Source organism: Monodelphis domestica, chromosome 3, assembly GCF_027887165.1.
Source record: "Monodelphis domestica isolate mMonDom1 chromosome 3, mMonDom1.pri, whole genome shotgun sequence".
NCBI lineage: Eukaryota > Metazoa > Chordata > Mammalia > Didelphimorphia > Didelphidae > Monodelphis > Monodelphis domestica.
The window spans coordinates 116,173,629-116,193,202 of record NC_077229.1 but is presented as its reverse complement, the minus strand read 5'-3'; the positions used below and the strand labels follow the sequence as shown (position 1 = coordinate 116,193,202).

General features: G+C 35.0%; 1 protein-coding gene across 3 annotated transcripts in view; it reads right to left on the bottom strand.

Annotated features, from left to right (window-relative positions):
- Nucleotides 1-19,574, bottom strand: part of FAM135B (family with sequence similarity 135 member B) — a 561,064-nt gene that overhangs the window by 166,997 nt on the left and 374,493 nt on the right. For all 3 annotated transcript variants that reach the window (XM_007488381.3, XM_016431905.2, XM_001370771.4), the window contains one exon: nucleotides 2,369-2,508. In XM_007488381.3, the coding sequence (XP_007488443.1) occupies nucleotides 2,369-2,508 (140 nt within the window). The remainder of the gene's footprint in view (nucleotides 1-2,368; nucleotides 2,509-19,574) is intronic.

Here is a 19,574-nt window from a genome sequence, read left to right as displayed (position 1 = left end):
TTTTGATGTGACATTCTCTTCCTCTGTTTCTAACCACTCGCTGTGGTTAGAGGTCTCCCTTGCCTGGCTTCTACTTTGCTCAGTTACTTAATGATGGTATTTCTCAATGTACTTTAATTGCACTCACACACATAATTCTATCATTACAACTATAGTCTAAGATATGTTACTGTTATCCCAATTTTACAGAAAAGGAAACTGAGGCAAAGGCAGGTTAAGTTACCTACAGGGTCACATAGTAAATAACGGAGGGAGAATTTGAACTCAAATCAATCTGACTTTATATTTTAATTTTAATTTATTTGTTTATTTTTTACATTAAAATACTTAGGTAATTCTCTCCCCTGAGACATTATTTGGAAAAAAAAGTATGTATAAAACTATGCCTTGCTTGTTTCTACTATCATTTCTTTCTCTAGTGATGGATTATATAATTTTATATATTATTAATATATGATTATACAATAAATAAGTCATTATTCAAATAATAGTTCTGTTATTATACATAATGTTCTCTTGGTTCTGCTCATTTCACTTTTCATTCATTACTTTATGCAGGCCTTTCCCTGTTTTTGTTTTTTTCAAATTAACCTGTTCATAAAAATCCTGTGTTTTTTCCATTTTGATCCTTTGTGTGACATTCAATGCCCTTCATCAGCTTTGCCCTCTTACTCCTCCAGTTTTACTAGTACTATCTACATACTCTAAATATTAACCAGACTACTGGGTCATGTGAATAGCCCTGTTCCTTCATGCCTATATGCCTAGAATGTGCTCCATCTGTCTTAAAGTCCTGAATTTCTACCCATTTTCTCAAGTACTATCCAATATTACCTCCTCAAAGAAGCCTTTTCTCTTGCACTCAGGAGGTCCTGGGTTACTTCTCCCTTCTGACCTCTGGTAGTACTTTGTTTCTTCCTAGGTAGTACATGGGATAGGATGCTGCACTTGGAGTCAGGAAGACTTTTGTTTCAATCTTGTCTCTGACACTTGCTGGTCGTGTGACCTGGAGCAAATCACTTAATTTCTCTGAAACTCAATTTCCTCATTTATAAAGTGGGGAGAATGTAAGTACCTCACAGAGCTGTTGAAAGGACTAAATAAGGCAGCAGACAACATCAAAGGCTTCGTGCAGTTTAAGGTTTGCAAATATTTGGGATCTTATAATAAGCTCTAATAGCCTAAAAGCACCATAGAAATACTAGCTCTCAAATCACTTGCATTTGTGTCTTGTTCCATGAAGGTACTGACTTTCTTATCTAAATTTAGTATCTGCTTCAATACCAACCGTAGTGCTACTCACTCTCAGAAGACCTTTAGTAGATATTTATTCAATTGGAATGAATTGGTTTAAGCTTGAAAAGAGAATAGTAAAACTAGAAAGACCTCAGAGATAGTGAAGTATCAACTCCTTCATTTCGAAATTGGGAATTAATAGAGCCATGTAAACTCCCAAGGCAGGTGGTTAGTGGCAGCAAACTGGCATTGCCTTCTACCCTAATTGTCCTCGACACTTTAATCAATGATTTCAATAAAGCAAAAGATAGCAAAGCTGTCACATATTCAATGACAGGAGGCTGAGATAGTTAACATATTGGATGACAGAACAAGGAGGGGAAAAAAGACTTTATAGATTCATAGATACATAGAAAGTTAGAGTTAGAAGAAAACTTCAATATCATTTGCCTTGATGAAGGCATATCAGTCAGTTGGTCTGATGCTCTAAATTTAAGAAGGCAAGATTGAGGTAGAATAAATGCAAATATCTATATATGGAGGGATTAAGGCATTGAATTACATGAATACAGAATGAAATACTAATGAGTAGACATTGATTAGTTCATGTAAAACCAGACATTTCATGGGAAAACCTACTGGAGTTGTGATTGTGCTCAAAGTAAGTCAGGAATTAACAGCCACCTAGTGAGTGGATGCACAATGAGTGGATGGGGCAGGAGGACTCTATTGCTGATGTATCCTGTGTGTGTGTGTGTGTGTGTGTGTGTGTGTGTGTGTGCTATCACAGATACTTAAAGTGAGGATGGAAGGAAACTATTTCATCTCAATTGAATTCTAACAAAGAGGTAGGTTGTATTCATTAGTTGTCCCTGAGGTTTATCCATTTGATCTCGAAACTGATTAAAATTACCCAATATGCTTTGTGATAACTGATGCTGTGGTATCGCCCTATTCAATTCAAAAACCTTGCTTTAAATATTCTTCTAGTATTTTTTCAATATTTCAATATTGAATATTTGAATAAAGAATATTTCAATATTCTTCCAATATTCTTTGCTGCAAGCCTTAGTTCTTAATGAAAATGAATAGTAGACTCCCACAATGCAAAAGTTGGGGATTCCTGCCTTACCCTTTCACCATCTAAGAGCAAATGCACTTGAAAGGTCATCGACTCATTAATGACAATCTCTTCATTCCTGTACAAGATCTGAAATATCCGGCTGTTCACGGTATTCTCTTGGACACAGGCAGAACCCAGTTGGGAGTTCTCTGAAAAAGAAAAATGACAATGAGCTATATGAGTTTTGACTTGTGTATTCAGGCCTATAGTAGAGCTGTTGCAATTAAGCAAGAAGTCTGTCATATGAAGGAGCAATATGGCATCATGGAAACAGATTCCATTAAGTCGCACCCCTGCAACATCCTGGCTGTATGAAGCTGGGCAAATCACTTAATCTCCTACTGGTAAGAAACCAACATTGCGGGGGCAGCTGGGTAGCTCAGTGGATTGAGAGCCAGGTCTAAAGATGGGAGGTCCTAGGTTCAAATCTGGCCTTAGCCACTTCCTAGCTGTGTGACCCTGGGCAAGTCACTTGACCACCATTGCCTAGCCCTTACCACTCTTCTGCCTTGGAACCAATACACAGAATTGACTCCAAGAAGGAAGGTAAGGGTTTAAAAAAAAAAGAAACCAACATTACAAGGTGCAGAGGAAATATACTGAGAGAGGAAGTTTCCTCACCAGGAAATTCCCCTTAACATTAAAATAATTGGTCTATGCTCTTCTGCCTTGGAACCAATATATAGTATTGATTCTAAGATGGAAGGAAAGGATTTAAAAAAGGAAATAATCTGACTAGTCTCTATTACTACTAATAATGAAAATTATATCTACTATTCATATAGAGCTTTTAAGATTTTCAAAGTTTTTTATACACATGATCTCATTTACTTTTTATGAGACTACATGAAGGGAAGAAAAAAAAAACACTGAAGCATTGATAAAATGAATGACTTGGCCAAGGTCATATAGCCAGTTTTTGAGGCACTATTTGAACTCAGGACTTACTGAATTCAAGTTCAATGGTTCATATATTATGCTACCTAACCAATTTATAAATGTAGAAGAAATCATTGAAGAGACAATGAGTGAGATCAAGTTATTTCATAAACCTAATCTGAATATAAATATTGCACCGCTGGAATTACCTAAGAAGAGCATCTAATATTGCCTGAGCAGAAATTTTTACAACACCTGAAATTTGTTTGTCTAATTCGTACTTGAACTCATTTGTAGAATAGAAACAACAGCAAGAATACCAAGGGTTAATGTGATGCTCAAGTTTTTAAAAAATGATTTTAAAGTACTTTGCAAAATTTATGTATTATATAAATTCTAATAATGAGATTGAATTTTTATCAAGTATTTGATATACACATCCTGTGAACTGGCAAGGATAACAGCAGAACAACACAGGTTGTCATTACCAGTGCATAACCTTTGAGATCAGTTAGGCAGTCTTACAGAAGTAAATTTACAGTTTAATTAAAGGTACAGAAGTGAAATTAATTCATGCAAAGTATATGCTTTGGAAATGTTGACTATGGACTTAATCTCAGGTCTTTGGATTCAAGTCCTATTATTTTTCTCCTAAACCATAATCCATTTTATGCTTACCTTTCAAAAACTCCTGGTAACAATGGGGGGATTCTTTTATACTAAGCATGTCATGTTCCCTTTCCTTGTTTGTAAAAGGAAGCTGATTTAGAACTAATACAATTGTTCATCTTAAAAATATCACAATTCAAAAGTGGTGTTTATAGTAATTAGAATTCCCTTTCCATTTCTAATGTTCTCTCACATTCTAGAAGTTCAATATTATCTCAAATTAAACCCATTAATATATTTATGTAGGAAGAGTTTTCTTATCATTATAAAATTCTGTGTATTGAGAAATAATGTAACAATAGCCAATTTTACTTATACAATTCATTATTTACAAATCATTTTACTATACTGTCAATTGGTCAAGGAAATTTATTGTATCAATATTGCTTACTGTGAGTCAGGCATATTACCTTCATAATAAGCCTGAGAGGGAGAAGGTACAAGTGTTCAGTCACAGAATTCCAAAATTAAAAGGGACCTCAGCAACTGAATAGGTCAACCTACATAGCAAGCTAAAACGTACCCAAGTAAACTCAGATGTAGTTTGAACAAGGTAAAGCTTCCTTTTCCCTAGAAGGAATTGCAATCCTTGCTATCCAAGATCAAATTCACTTTCTTAGCTGTTACATCACACTGATGATTCATCGTGAGTTTGCAGTCCACTAAAAAAATCCTAGGTTGTCTTTATTTTTCCAGATTCCCATCTAAACATAAATTACCCATACTGTACTTAACATATCAATTTTGAACCCAGATGTAAGACTCTATACTTGTGATAGTGACGAGACTTGAAACCATACTATTCTAGTAATGTCAGAAAGAAATGGTAATGTTAGCCAAGAAAAGAGAAGACAGTTTATAGGTAATATCATTGTTTAAAATAGATGAAGAGCTAATATACTGAGATGTAATAATTCCTTTTATAAAGAGTGGAGTGAGAACAGATTAATTAATTCCTGGTGGCTCCATGAAGACTAAAAAAACAATGAATAGAAGTTACAAAGGACAAAACTTCATATTCTTATTAGAAGACATCTAAGAATTAGAACAGTTCAAAAGATGGCTTTTGTATACGTCAGTGCATTTCATCATTAATATAAATTTTAAAGCAAACGTTGGAAGATAATTTATCAGAAATCAGTTCGATATTGATTCGATTATTTACCTTCTCATATCACATATAACTCTAAATTTTAATCATTTTGTGTTAATACTATCCATTTGACAGATGAGGAAACTGAGACCCATCCATGCAAAGTGATTTGCCCAAGGTCCCATAGGGAAATTTGTGACTGAGAAAAGACTGAACCCCAGGCATATTGAATTCTAGTTCATTCTTCATTTCATTACCCTCTTTCCTTATAGTAGAAGTTCAATTGCTCAATGTATTTTCCTTTTCAGACCTTCATCAATGGCTATTACTCCAATGATATATATTTAGCTTTTCCACACTAAAAGGAAATGACTTTAGGCACAGCTAAATTGGGCGTTTATTTGAAAGTCCACCATCACCTTCAATCAATAAATTCTAATCCTAATAAATGGAATGGTCATTTACTGAAAAAGACGGGAAAAAAGTAAATCATTTTTAAAGGAGAGCTTTGACTGCAATCAGTACAAATCAATGCTGTAACATAACCTGTGTTCTTGCCTGACAGTGAATTCCTTTAGCTTTTCCTAGCAGTTGGAGGCTTTCCAGGTTCTAAACACAATAGTATGTATAGAACAGCAAAATTTTAAACTCTGCCTTCTTGCTGCTGCAGCCAGAATTAGGAAGAATGAAGGGGCTGTTAAAGGCAGTCAAATGTTTAGGATATGACAAAGAGGAGACTCTTTATCTCTGTAGAAAGGATGAAATCAGATGTGAAGATAATCAGGGCACAGATCTGTAGTGTCCTTGAGTTAATACCTTCATCTTTCTAAATCTCTGGTACCTCTTCTATACAAAAGGAGTATTAGACTAGATCCATGTTGGCAAACCTATGGCACACGTCCTATAGCATGCCAGATGGGGCTGCTCCCTTCCCCCTCTCCATGGCATCTGTTGGCACTTCTCACATCACCTGCCAATCTGCCCAATAGCCCAGTGGGATGGGGTTCTTCCCTCCCCTGTCTTGGATAAGATGGGGGGGCTCACATGCAGGGCTACAGTTTGGACACTTGGTCTTTAAAAGTTTCACAATCACTACACTAGATACTTTCCCAGGCCTTCAATCATTAATGTTTTATCGTATTCTATAAGTCTATTGCTAACTTTCAGAAAATTCATTATAGTAGTTTTTATAAGAATAATATCCACAATCTTGAATTACCTGATGATGAGAGTAAAAGCAACAGTAATATTTGTGACGGCTGTCCAATCCATAGAATTTTATGGTTTGCAGGTGACAAAACCTATAATATCTCACCCAATTCTCATAATAACCACATGAGACATATAGTAGGCATTATTTGTAGGTATTATATTTGGACAGATGTAGGTATTATATTTGGACAGATGAGAAAATTCAATCTCGGAGAGGCAACATGAGGACAAATAAATTAGAGTTAGGGCTTCATCTCATATTTTTGGTCTTCAAATCCAGTGTATATACATTATTGATATTAAGTTTATTTTATGTTTATTTTTATCTGGATTCGTGATTTGACTGGATAGGGAATAATTCAACAATCCAGACTGACCACTGATCTGCAACTTAATAGTCTTAAAGAGCTACCTGGGGCACTGATAATTACTTGTCAGAGAGATTTTGAAGCCAGTTTTTTTTTTTTTATACATTATGGCTTGCTGTCTCACATTCAGTCAAATAGAAATGATGTTTGAAACTCAAAAAATGTTTTCTTTACATCAGATCTGTGAGGTAAATAAGGTAACCATTCATATTCTCATTTTACAGAAAAGGAAATCAAGACTCAACATTGAATAATTCAACAAGCATCACAAACTATTAAGAGATGATGTGGGAATTGAATTTACATTTTCCTTACTCCAAGTCCATATACAAAAATTTCCATTATTTCTTCATCTGCAAGCATGGAGTGAGCTCTAATATATGCAAGGCTGAGCATACAAGAAAAAGATAAAAAATGTGATTATTGTCTTCAAGAGGTTCACATTCTTTTGGATAAGACAACCTGTAAATAACTATGTACATTTTAGATATATGTTGAAAGATACCTCAAAAAGAAATAAGGAGAAGGTACAAAGAAAAGATAGATTAAGAAAGACTTTCTACAAAAAACGTAGAGTTTTGGAGAAAGACAGGAAAGCATGAGAGTGGAGAACAAAATGGATATTCCAGGCATGGAGGCAGTTAGTATATAGGCATAAAATTAAGATATGGTATGGCTTGTGTTTGAGGAACAAAGCTTTATCACTTAACTTCATGCTAAGTCCATACTGATGTGAAAGATTCATGAAATTTCAGTTTTGAAGGAAACTTCATTCCATTTCTGATCAGGAATCCTCCCACAGATTCAGATGAATTTCTGCCTAACCTTTATTAGGAAAGCATCATCCAAATTAGCCAGTGTTTGGATTGACCTTTGGCTTTGTCAGTGGTCTGGATCATTTTCAGCCTAGGCCAACACAAAACTTGACACAGGACAGTTCTTTCCCAATTCTAAACAAAAGATAGTGATTCAGCTTACTGCAGAAATCTCCATAATTAGTGGCCTTTCCATCTGATGAAGTGTTAAAAAGAACTGCCAGGGGACTGCGGGTAGGTAAGTCAATTGGTGCTCTGTGCCTCATAATCATTTCACATTTAAACCTGTGCTCAGGATGCAGGCTTTAATAAGCTCAAATAAGACTCACTTTTGGAGGTAATTAAGTAAATTATCCCCGTTTAGGGAACCTATTTAAAAGGAAGTGATAACATGGAAAGACAGAAGGAAGAGTTGGGAGAATTTTAAAAAGACAAAAGAAACCATGAGCCTGGTTAGTTCTTTGGGAAGTCATATTTGGCTGAAAGTTAGAGCATTTATGATATGAGGGGTTTCAAAGATCAGAGAATAAAGGATTATAGAGCAGGAAATCTCAGAGGTCACCTAATCAAACACCATCCTTTTGCAGATGAACTCAGATGAAAAAAAAAACTGAATCAAACGAGAAAGTTGCAGAATGGAGATTTTTAGTATCATCTTTATTATCAAAAGTCATTTATTTGGGAATTATTGTGTCAGGCATAGGGTTAAGCCCTAGGGATACAAATAAAGAAAAATAAGGTTCCTATCCTCAAGGAGGTCACATTCTATAGAAGATGGCATTCAAAAAATATTACATATGATTTATCTACAGAAGTAATTTTATTTTGCCTATTTGTTTTTACTAGCAGAGTTGTGAGTAACAGTGTTGTTATCAAAGAACCCCAATTTAATGGGTATAATGGTCCTCAGCAGTAATCTAGGACAACCTATACTCAAAAGGATTCCTCATTGATCCAGGCTCTGAGAAGTTATGACTGAGATATGAAGAAAAATTGACCAATGGAACTTTAACCAATGGCAGTCTGAATCTTCCTGAAAACCTAAGCTTCTTATTCTTTCAAAATAGGAAAGCATGGTACATGACTTCAAAGAGTTCATATCCTAGCAGGGGAGACAATATACGATACTTATGTGAATGTAAGATACAAGTGAACTGTAAGACAAATCAGGACACAATGTCTGTGTCAGGGAAAAAAAAATTTCCCCCCGCCCCTTCCCCAAAAATTTTAACCAGTCACTCCCATGATCAAACACCTCCTCAATTACCCTACTCCTTTCTAAGATAAAAATGCACCCATCTCAGACAAGCATTCAAGGAAAAAACTACCTTTCTGGGATAATTTCTTCATTATTCCTGTCAGTCTACAAGCATTCATTAAGTATTTACTAGGCACAAGGAACTGTGCTAAGTGTAAGGCATACAAAGAAAAATCAAAGCATGGTCCATGATTTATAAGAGTTCATATCCCAGCTGGGGAGACTATCTATCTATCTATCTATCTATCTATCTATCTATCTATCTATCTATCTATCTATCTATCTATCTATCTATCTGGAGTAAGAGAGAAACAGACAGACAGACAGACCTAGAAGACTGGCGGGGTAAGGGTTAGAGGTGGAGTGGGCAAAGCTTCTTGCAAAAAGGTAGAATTTGAGCTGAGGCTTGAAAGGAGTCAGGGAAGTTGGAGGCAGAGGCCAGGAAGGAGAGGATTCTAAGCATGGGGGATAGCCAGAGACAAAGTTTCTAGAAATTAATCTCTTGATGGAGGAATAGTGTCACTATACTTTCTATTTCAGTGAAACTGGATTGCTAGCTTTTTTTTCAGAGCATGCCATGTTATCTCACTCCTTCATGCACTTGGGCACTGTCACCCACCAGCCCCACTGCCATTTCTCACTTCCCACCTCTCTGAACCTCATTGAAATCTTATTTTTTTTTAATTTTTATTTTCATTGTAATGCAGAACACACTTCTACATATGGCCGTAGCTATAAGAGTAAATTCATACCTGACTAAAATTCATAAATACACTGATGTGAAAGATGACCCTTTTTCTGGAGGTAGATATCATTTCCTGTCATAAGACTTTCAGGATTGTCCCGGATCAGTGCATTGCTGAGAGTAGAATCATTGAAATTTTATTTTTTCTAAGACTCAGCTCAGGACCCACTCTAGCCTTCCCTGAATCACTAGCCATCACTGTCCTTTTGTTCCACAAATTATATGTTATTTATTACTGTTTATGAACATGCTATATTAAAAAAAAAACAGGACCTCAGATTTAAAGATAGAAAGGATCTTAGAGTTCACTTAATGTGATCACCAAAAGCAGAAGTGATATGCCTGTGTTCACACAACCAGTAGTGGTAGGATTTAAACTCAAGTCCCCTAACTGTAAGTCCAGCAAAAATATTGAACCATACTTCCTCCTCTACTCTACTATGGGAGGCAGCTGATAGTGTAGTGGATAGAGCACTGGGCCTGGAGTTAGGGACACTAGAGCTCAAATCTAGCCTCAGGTACTTACTGTGATCCTGAGCAAGGTACTTATTTTCTGTTTGCCTCAGTTTGCTCAACTGAAAAATTGGATAATTATTGCACCTATCTCCCAGGGTTGTTATGAAGATCAAGTGAGATTATATTTGTAAAAATGGGCTTAGCACAATTCCTGGCCACAGTAGACACTATGTAAGTTCTTATTCCCTTTTTCTCTTCTCCTAGTGGAATACAATTCAATAGAGAAATCAATCAACTTGCACGAGTTAATTGCCTTTTTATTATATAGCAACTATACTAGGCACAAAAAATTGTTTAAAAAATGAGGTGGACTTTTCTCTTAGGAAGTTTAAATTCATGAAGGCAGATACTGCAAAGTTTTGTTTTTGGTTTTCCCCCTAGTGCTTGGGGTGCAGATGGGGGGTCACTTGCACCATGACACTAGAGGCAAAGAAACCAATTAGGAGGCTATTGCAAAAGTTCAGATGAGAGGTGATAAGGGCTTGAGCTCAGATGGTGGCTGTGTAAATGTATGATACTAGAAATATTATGCAGGTAAAACCACCAAGAATTGGTAACTAATTGGGTATGTTGTAAAATGATGATAATCACAGCAGCCACCCCCAAGGATTGTGGTAAGAATCAAATGAGAAAATAACTGTACAGTTCTTAGCACAGAGTCTGGTACATAGTAAGTGATTGATAAATGTTAGCAGTGATGATGAGATGATGATGATGGTGATATGAGGTAAGGGAGCATGAAGATTAGAGAATGATTCTCTGTGTGTGAAAGCCTAAGTAGATGAAAGCATGGTGGTACCCTCATTGGAAAATATGAATGTTAAAAGGAAAAGAGAATTAGGGGGAAGGTTTTGCTATGGACTTATTGAACTTGGGATATTCCTGGTACATTCTGGAACTATTCTAGAGGCAGATTGTAATGTGAAAGGAGAGATCAAAACAGTGTAGAGAGACACATATAAAAACCCAAGGAGGGGCAATTATTTGGCTCTGGTCAGAGAGAGGCTTAGAGACAAGAGGTCTTGGGCTCAAATCTAGCCTCAGACAATTCCTAGCTATGTATCCCTCTGCAAATCACTTGACCCCAATTGCCTAACTCTTACTCATCTTCTGCCTTTGAACTGATACTTGATATCTAAGACAGAAGGTAAGTGTTTTAAAAGAAATGAGAAGACAACATACCGGAGTGGTTGGTTGTTAAATGCTGCTGAGAGATCAAGAAAGATAGTCGATAGTAAGAAGCTATTTTATTTATCATTTAAGAAACCACCTTGGAGAACCTTGGAAAAGGCAGTTTGGTCGAGTTGTAAGGAAAAAAAAAACAGATTGCAATGGTTTAATTTGTGAATGAAAGATGAGGAAAAGGATAAAATGAGTATAGATATTTTTGTCCTAGGAATTTGACTTTGAAAGAGAAGGAATCATGATGAGAATATGCTCCATATATATGTGTGTGTATGTATATATATATATATATATATATATATATACATACACACAAAAATTTCTCCTAGTATGTAGAATCAAACCTGGACAATTTAATGACTCATTAAATGTTAGTTGAATAGAGCAGAATTAGAAAGAAGTTATATTTGTCAGGGTGGGATGTAATGAGAAGTCAATCACTTTTTTTTGGAAAGACACAATCAAGCAATTTTTGCTGAATAAACTCTAGGCACCAGGCAGCATTTTAATCTTGTATATTTTGCTCGAATGAAAAATTAAACTCTCCCTACTTCTGATGGTAGTTCTCTTACCAAATGAGCCCAAGAGGTTAATTGGCATTTATTTAATGCCTAACAATCCTGAGGCCTTCTAAATAGACTAGAATGAGACATGTCCCTTAACTTCACAGAATTGCAGAAATCTTAGAGTTCAAAGGGACATAAGAAAATAGAATGCTGGAACATCAAACTCAGAATATTGGAATCTTAGAACATAGAATGTTTTTTTTTTTTTTTACTGGGCAAGGACATCAGAGACCACCTCATCCAATTCCCTTCTGTTACAGAGCAGGTATATTGGACCCAGAGAAAGGAAGTAATTTTCACATTATACGTTAAGAAAGTGACAAAGTTAGGACAAAGATGCAGGTCTCCTAATTCTAAATGACTTCCTCCTCCTTCTTCCCTCTCCCTTCTCCTCTTCCTCCTCCTCCTCCTCCTCTCTCTCTCACGCACATATACACATATACACATACATACATATACCACCCCCTTGATATCTCATATCTCTGAAGTAAAGAATAAAATAACAATACTTCCCTGAAATTTCATTTCTGATGATATGACTATAGACAAAGAGAATTGTGCAGTCATAGTGGACCATCTTCAATGTGGTTCTCTTAGATATCACTACCTGAAAACTCCTTTCCTAAAATCCCAAAGTCATCATGTTCTTTCATTTTTCTTTCTTTAGTCAATTTAAATTATTATGTCCTTGATTCTTGTCTACTCACTCAGAAAAGGGATGGCTTATACTGAAAGGTCAGCCTCTTACTGGGAGATAGGTAAGTCTAAATCAGAAACTGGAGAGATCTAAATCTCAAAGCCAGATGGAATTGGTGTTAGCTTTTCTTCATTGTACCAGAATTCAGATAATTGAAATGAAGGGAATAGGTTTTAGCACTTGAGTTTCAGGCCATGAAGTAACAATGGGGCTGAGACACAAGAGAAATATTGGATAATCTTAGTTATTCGTGCAACTATAACTTTCCAGAATTTCTGTTGATTTTAAACAAAATTTGCTAGAGTACATTTGCTAATGTGTCCACACTCCGAAATTCTAGCCAGGACACAAGTACATAGCAGAACTCTCCTCTCCTGCTTCGGCATAGCCTTGGTCATGCCACTTCCCACTGTTCATAAGTATCTAAGTCTACAGCAATACTGATCCATCCAATGTGCAAGCAAATAATATGTATTTAATAAGCATTAACTATATGCCAGGCACTTTTTTAGATGCTGAGGGTGCAAATACAGAGAATGAAATTATTCCTAAATTCAAAGCACTTAGTACTTTCTAAAAGTATAGAAGGGAACTATGTGTATGTGGATATATTAAATATATGATCTGAATGTTATATATATATATGTATATATATATATATACACACACAATACACTTTTATCCAATAGATTTAAGGATATAAACAATATTTATGTCATATAGGTGTGTATAAAATTTATAAAATGATTATACATACATTTATATCTGTATATATGTACTTATATAAATATATGTATATTTGTAGAGAGAGAGAGAAAAAAAGTAAAATCTAAAGTAGTATGTGAGGGAAGGCACTAAGCTGGAGAAATTAGAAAAGACATCTATTCTACTTAGCTTTAGATCACTAAAAGTTTGTAAATATTTTTAAAATATTATCTGATTTGAACCTCACAACAATCTTGGGAAATAGGTTTCATTAGTATTCTTATTTTTACAGATGGGAAAACTGAGGTATATAGCTGTTCAGTGACTGCCCAGATTCATCTATTGAGGTAAGTCTAAATTTAACTCAAGTTTTCTTGATTCCAAGTCAAGTATTCTATCCACTGAGCTAACTATGTCTGTCACATAGTAGGTGCTTAAGAAGTGCATGCTAATTGTTTAATAAATGATGAATGAACTGAATGGAAAATTTAAAAATGGAAACAGGATTTATCAAATGATTTTACATTTCTGACTGAAAGAGAAAAGTAAAACAAGACTCAAGTGGATTTGTATTGATTGAAAGGGACAGGTAATAAAAGACCCAAGTGGATTTATAATTTAATATTAAACAAATGAGCAAAACCAATTTCTAAGTAGCTTTTTATTTGGATCCCTTGTGGCTTAACATAGTAATTAGTACACGGAAATAACTTAATAAATGTTTTTTTTTTCATTCTTTTTTTATGCATTCATCCCAACTAGACATTATGTGGTAAGGTGTAGTTGTAAGAGCACTGAACAAAAGCATGTAGAATCTGTCATTGGGTCCACCACTAATTGTCTCTAAGAGCTTGGCCAGATCATTCTCCATCTCTGGGTTGCAGTTCAGTAACATAAAATTGGAATAAATGAGTCATTAAACATCTTCCAATGTTAATGTTAACTATTGAGTCAATTCTGTTAACCTTGAAGGTAAAGGACATTGTATAACTGGTTTATTCATCTTTTGCAAACATTTGCAAACACATATACTCAGAGCCTAAAACAGAGGTGAGCACACAGTATAAACTCAAAATACTTAGTATTTCATTTTAAGTTTATATAAATTACAAGGAGCAATAATCAACTACTTTGCTCAATGATCTCTTTTTCTTCTCTTTCCAAATTCCTACAGCTAGAATTCTGGACAGAAAAGAAGAAAGATTGCTAAAATACTCACCCTCATGTTTCTGGGAAATAACCTTTGGTTACTGTCCATGTAATCATACACCTTTCCTTGAAGGAAGTTCAAAAGACACTTTTTTTTAAGGTGGATTTTTTTTTCTTCTTTTCTTTCCATTTATAGATATTCATTCTGGGCATAGTGCCAATACTGAAAAAGTAGACTATGAGATTCTCTCAAATACTACTAGTATTTTTTAAGAACACCAGGGTGTGAATTATACCCCTGGATCTGAAGGGAGTATTTGACCTTTTGAAAGACAGATGAAGAAAGAGAGACAGACAGACAGACAGATAAAGAGATAGAGAAGGACATAAAGACAAACAACCTATGAGGCTGACAGGGGTAACAGAAACAGGCAGTGTGAGATGTAGGGAGGCAGAGATAGAAACAGGAAGAGAGGGGAAAAAAAGAGGCTTAAAAAAGTTTACAGCCTTTTAATTCTATGTTGCTTCCCCACCACCATGCCCTCATAACTAGAGACAAGAGGTCTTGGGTTCATATCTGAAAACTAACACTTGACATAGTATCTGTGTGATTTTGGGCAAGTTGCTTAACACAAATTCTCTGGCCCTTACTGCTCTTCTGCCAAGGAACAAATACACAGTTGATTCTAAGATAGAAGGTAAGGATTAAAAAGAAATATATATATATATATATATATATATATATATATATATATATATATATATATATATATATATATATATATATATAAATTATCTTCATTCCTAAATAGCATTTTTTTAGTTCAAAACTCAATCTAATTAAAAACCCATTAATTTGTGTTTCACAAATCACTTACCAGAACAAAGACCCTGTGCTGGTGCTAACCTCTAGGACACTTTCCCTTTTCAAAATAATTTGTATTTGTGTATCTATTTACATTTCATATTTCCCAGTAGAATACAAACTCTTTGAGGGCAGGGATTGGGTTGCAGATTTTGTTTTTGTTTTTCCTTTTATCCACCAAAGCCTGATCCTGTGGCTTATAGCAGTGGTGTCAAACTCATATATGCAGAGCCACTAAATCATATTTAAAGATCCCTTCAGGCCACATATTGGCTTAGAAATGCCCATAAACTTATATATTGCTTTTTATTAATATATCAACACATAAAGCAAGACAGGAACTACATTTTAGTATAGCCCAGGCTGCAATAGGGAGTGCTATCAGCTCAGTGTTTGACACCTCAGGTTTATAAGATTAAACTGAATTTAATTCCCTTATTTATTCTTTGAAAACTAGCAGCAAAAGCTGATTTATGGGATACATAATGAAAATATTACTGATTCATAAACATATTTTGTTTTAACTTCATATGCTATTTACTAGACAGATAATGTAACTTATTTGCCAGACTTGGCACTGAATGTTTTCTAGCCTTTTTGCCAAAAGTCTGCCCCATTTCCAAGTAGCAAGCTTTAATCTCAATTAAGATAGTAAAAGGAATGTGCTTCAGATACTAAAGGTCTGTCCCAAAAAAGCTTTTGTATCAAAGGCACCTTCCTTTGCATAATAGAATCAAAGAATGTCAGATCTGGGAAAAAATCTTATAGCATGTCTGATCTAGTTGTTTCATTAATAGGAATCCTGTCTACTATGACCAAGAACACATAAGTGGCCATCCAGCTTCTGATTCTTTTGGCTGAAGACATACAATAGAGAAGTCTACAAACTCCACTTTTCAGGAAGTATATTAGTTTTTCTGATATACTCTGGAATTGAAGCTTTCTCTAGTTGTGAAGAATCTGAACACTCTCAAAGAAATTCTACTTTATCTGCCTTGGGGTTTTTCTCTAGGTGAAATCTAGGGCTTTTTGTCCTGACAGATTCACAAAAAAATGATACTGGCTTTACTTATGAGCGTTTAGGACTAATAAGGCTTCAAAAAAGGTATTCAAATATACACAAATATACATGTCATATAATGTATACATATATTTATGTATTTATATGTATAAAACCTTACTTTATTTCTCATACTTGATGCTAAATTATTCTCTCAATATACATACATATTATGTGTATACATGTATAAATTTAATCTATGTATATATAATATACATGTTTGTTTATATATAAGAACATACATTTATTTATATATTACACATGTGTGTATGTATATGCATGTATAAAACATTGGCAGCTAAGTCACTCAGTGGATAGAGAACTGAACCTAGAGTCAGGAAAATCTGAGTTCAAATCTGGTCTCAGACACTAACTCTGTGACTGGCCAAATCATTTAAACTCTGTTTGCCTACTCTATTATCTTTGCGAAGAAAATCCCTCATAGGGTCACAAAGAGCCAGAGAGGACAAAAAAGACTGAACAATATGGAAACATAAATACACACCACATGAACTACAATAAAAGACACAGAAAAGACAGCTTTCTAGTCCATCAAGAATTACTCCCTTCCAAAGAGCAAATACAATCCACAAAATTAATTTGAACTCCAGGGCTTTATTCCTCATCAAGGCTCTCTTTATCTGATGGTTTTTGGGGATTTGTTTTTTTTTTTAAACCAGCCACTTTTCTCTATTAGATGCTACCAGCTCATTGTGCAGGGAGTCATGGACCTTTCTCACTCTTGCCACTGCCACTCTCCTTTAAAAAGGCATGATGTGTCCTTGTTCCTCCAAAGACTCCTGTGATGCTCCTTATGTTCATCTCTCCTCTACTGGATGGTTACTGTCTTCCCTACTTTCCCCTTCGACCTCTCCCTCTCTCCCTCTCTCAGATCCATTTGCAACTTGAAGCACAGGTGAACTCTATGTAGTGCACTGACAAAGGCATGTCACTTAGCGGTATCATGATTCAACTCTTTCTTAGTCTCCTGGCAGCGCCACTAAACTATCCTGGTTTACATGAGGGTCCCAAGGTACTATCAAACAAGGTCCCTTCCGTTTTCTAAGGGGAAGAGCATTGTTTTAGATTCATCAAAAAGATTTGTTTCTTTGTTTTCTACTTTGAGTTAAACTATGATAAATCAAGAGCTAATTTACCTCCTTCTCTCCCCAAGTGAATGGACTAAAAACCACCTCTATCTCCAGACAGCACATCCTACTTAATGTTCCCCACTCCCTCACCCCCAGGTTTGGAGAGTAGCTCTTGCTCTTTTCCAGTTTACCTTTCCTTCCCCCTTTTCTTTTGGTCAGCTGGGTAGGGTTATTTAAATGACCTCAGACTGTTTCTAAGAGCTTTTCAAAGAAGAGACAGTAAAGGAAGACTGGTAACTGCTCCTATAGGCAGGGTTGCTAAAATCAGAGTGGGAAAGGTACTCCCTTGCTATAATTAAAAGAACCCAAAATCTATTTTATACCTTCCACTCATTGCTATTATCTCTTACTTATGGATTCAAGCAAAAGAGGTCTAATCTATCTTCCACATGAATGCCCTATACATTATTCTTAAAAGACTGTTATCATGTTCTCTTGTCCAGGAATTTTATATTCCTTCAATCAGTTTTCATATGCCATGACTTCCATCTTTAACTTCTCAAAGATTCAGATTTGAAGTCAACAGGCATTTTGTTTTTTTGGTAAAGTGGTAGACTGATTGGAAAGTGAGAGTAGGCTGGTCTTGAGGAAAATACAAGGAAAGGTCAATGTGTACAAGAAAACAAAAATCTTTCCACATCAGTAGTAGGGTGAGCTTTGTGAAGCCTTCAGCATCATACTCCACTACACCTGTTCCAAAGTGACTCAAGAAAGTGGTAATATATTCTCTTCTTTTATGATATCCTTGCATGACATATTGTACCTTATTGGTTAGTAGCTGACATACTTGAGGATCATAAACAGCAAATGAATTAGCTGTCAGATTACTATTCTTTCTCTTTCCTGGTCTGTCCTACTCCAGCATTTATTTCTGCATCCAGAAACTATCAACCAGATTGATCCAAAAGTAATTACAAACAAAACAGTGACCTTTGTTAATGTAGAGTGTTTCTTCCTGAACAGCACAACCCTCTAACCTATGGTATTTCTCTAGGGGTAAACAGAATATACGTATGGTGCTATGTGACCAAGACAGATGTAGCAAATATTAAACTGTTCGAAATTTTTTAGTATTAATATGCTTAATATACTGTATGGATAATCTCCAAAATATATATATATATATATATATATATATGTAATTTTGTGTCTTCATGACAATAAAATAATAAATGAATAGAAAAAAACACTCATCTACTCTCAAAACACTTAATTTTTATAACAGGATTTAGAAGAGGAAGGAGATTTTAGAGATTTGCTAGATCAACTACTTCATTTAACAAATGAGGAAATTGAGGCTTCAGGAGTTTAACTGTTTTACTTGGGGTTACTCAGGTAGTCATGAGCAGAACTGAGACTGAAAGTAGAGTCAACTGAATCCAAATCCAATACTCTTGATGACACTTAAACACTATGTTGTACTATACTTAGCTTTGAACTTGGCTCATTTCTCTCTAAGATGACTAGCCCTCTAAGGGTAAGATTTGAGATTTTGCTTCTTTTATACTTTTTCTTATTATTGGCTATTTTCTTTTTATATAGTATAGTACTCTGCTAAATAGAATGCTAAATAGTGTAGGTAGGTAAATACGTAAGTAAAATCATTTAAAAATGAGCAAAATCTCAATTTCACTTTACAAGTTAGTGATCTCACTTTCAAGAAGAATATTTGTCAAAATTTATGATTTAATTATTTGTAGAACCGAGGGCACGTAACCAAACCTTTTAGTATCTCATTTTGCTCATATAAAATATGAAAGGATTAGAACAGCATACTGTGATATATTGTGTTTTAGACTTCTGCTTTTTGATTTAATATTCTGTTTTACAAAATGCTTCCCCATCTATTACATAATAGAGGCTTACATTTTTTTGATATTGAATTGAATTGAATTATGTGTTCTGTGTAGCAAGGATCCCTTCAACTCAAATATTATGTGGTTCTATGCAACATGTATGCTAGAGTAGATCCAGCTCATAATAGCTCAGTGTTAATTTTTTTGTGTTAAAATTTCAGTGTTAGCCATTACATTCAGAACTTTGCAAATACTTGCAAAAAAATCAGTGTTTGATTTATTGTTTTGTTGATTGTCTAGATTTGAGAAAATGATAAAGAAAAATTTAATAATAGAGATGAAATTGTTGTTATGCACAACTTATTTGAGAGCTGGTTGTTTAACATTAAGGAGTACTTCTCTGGTGATATTGTACAATGTCCAGTTTTGCATATATTTTAATGAAGTATAATAATATTTTTTTCATTTTTGAAAGCTGTTTCTCCT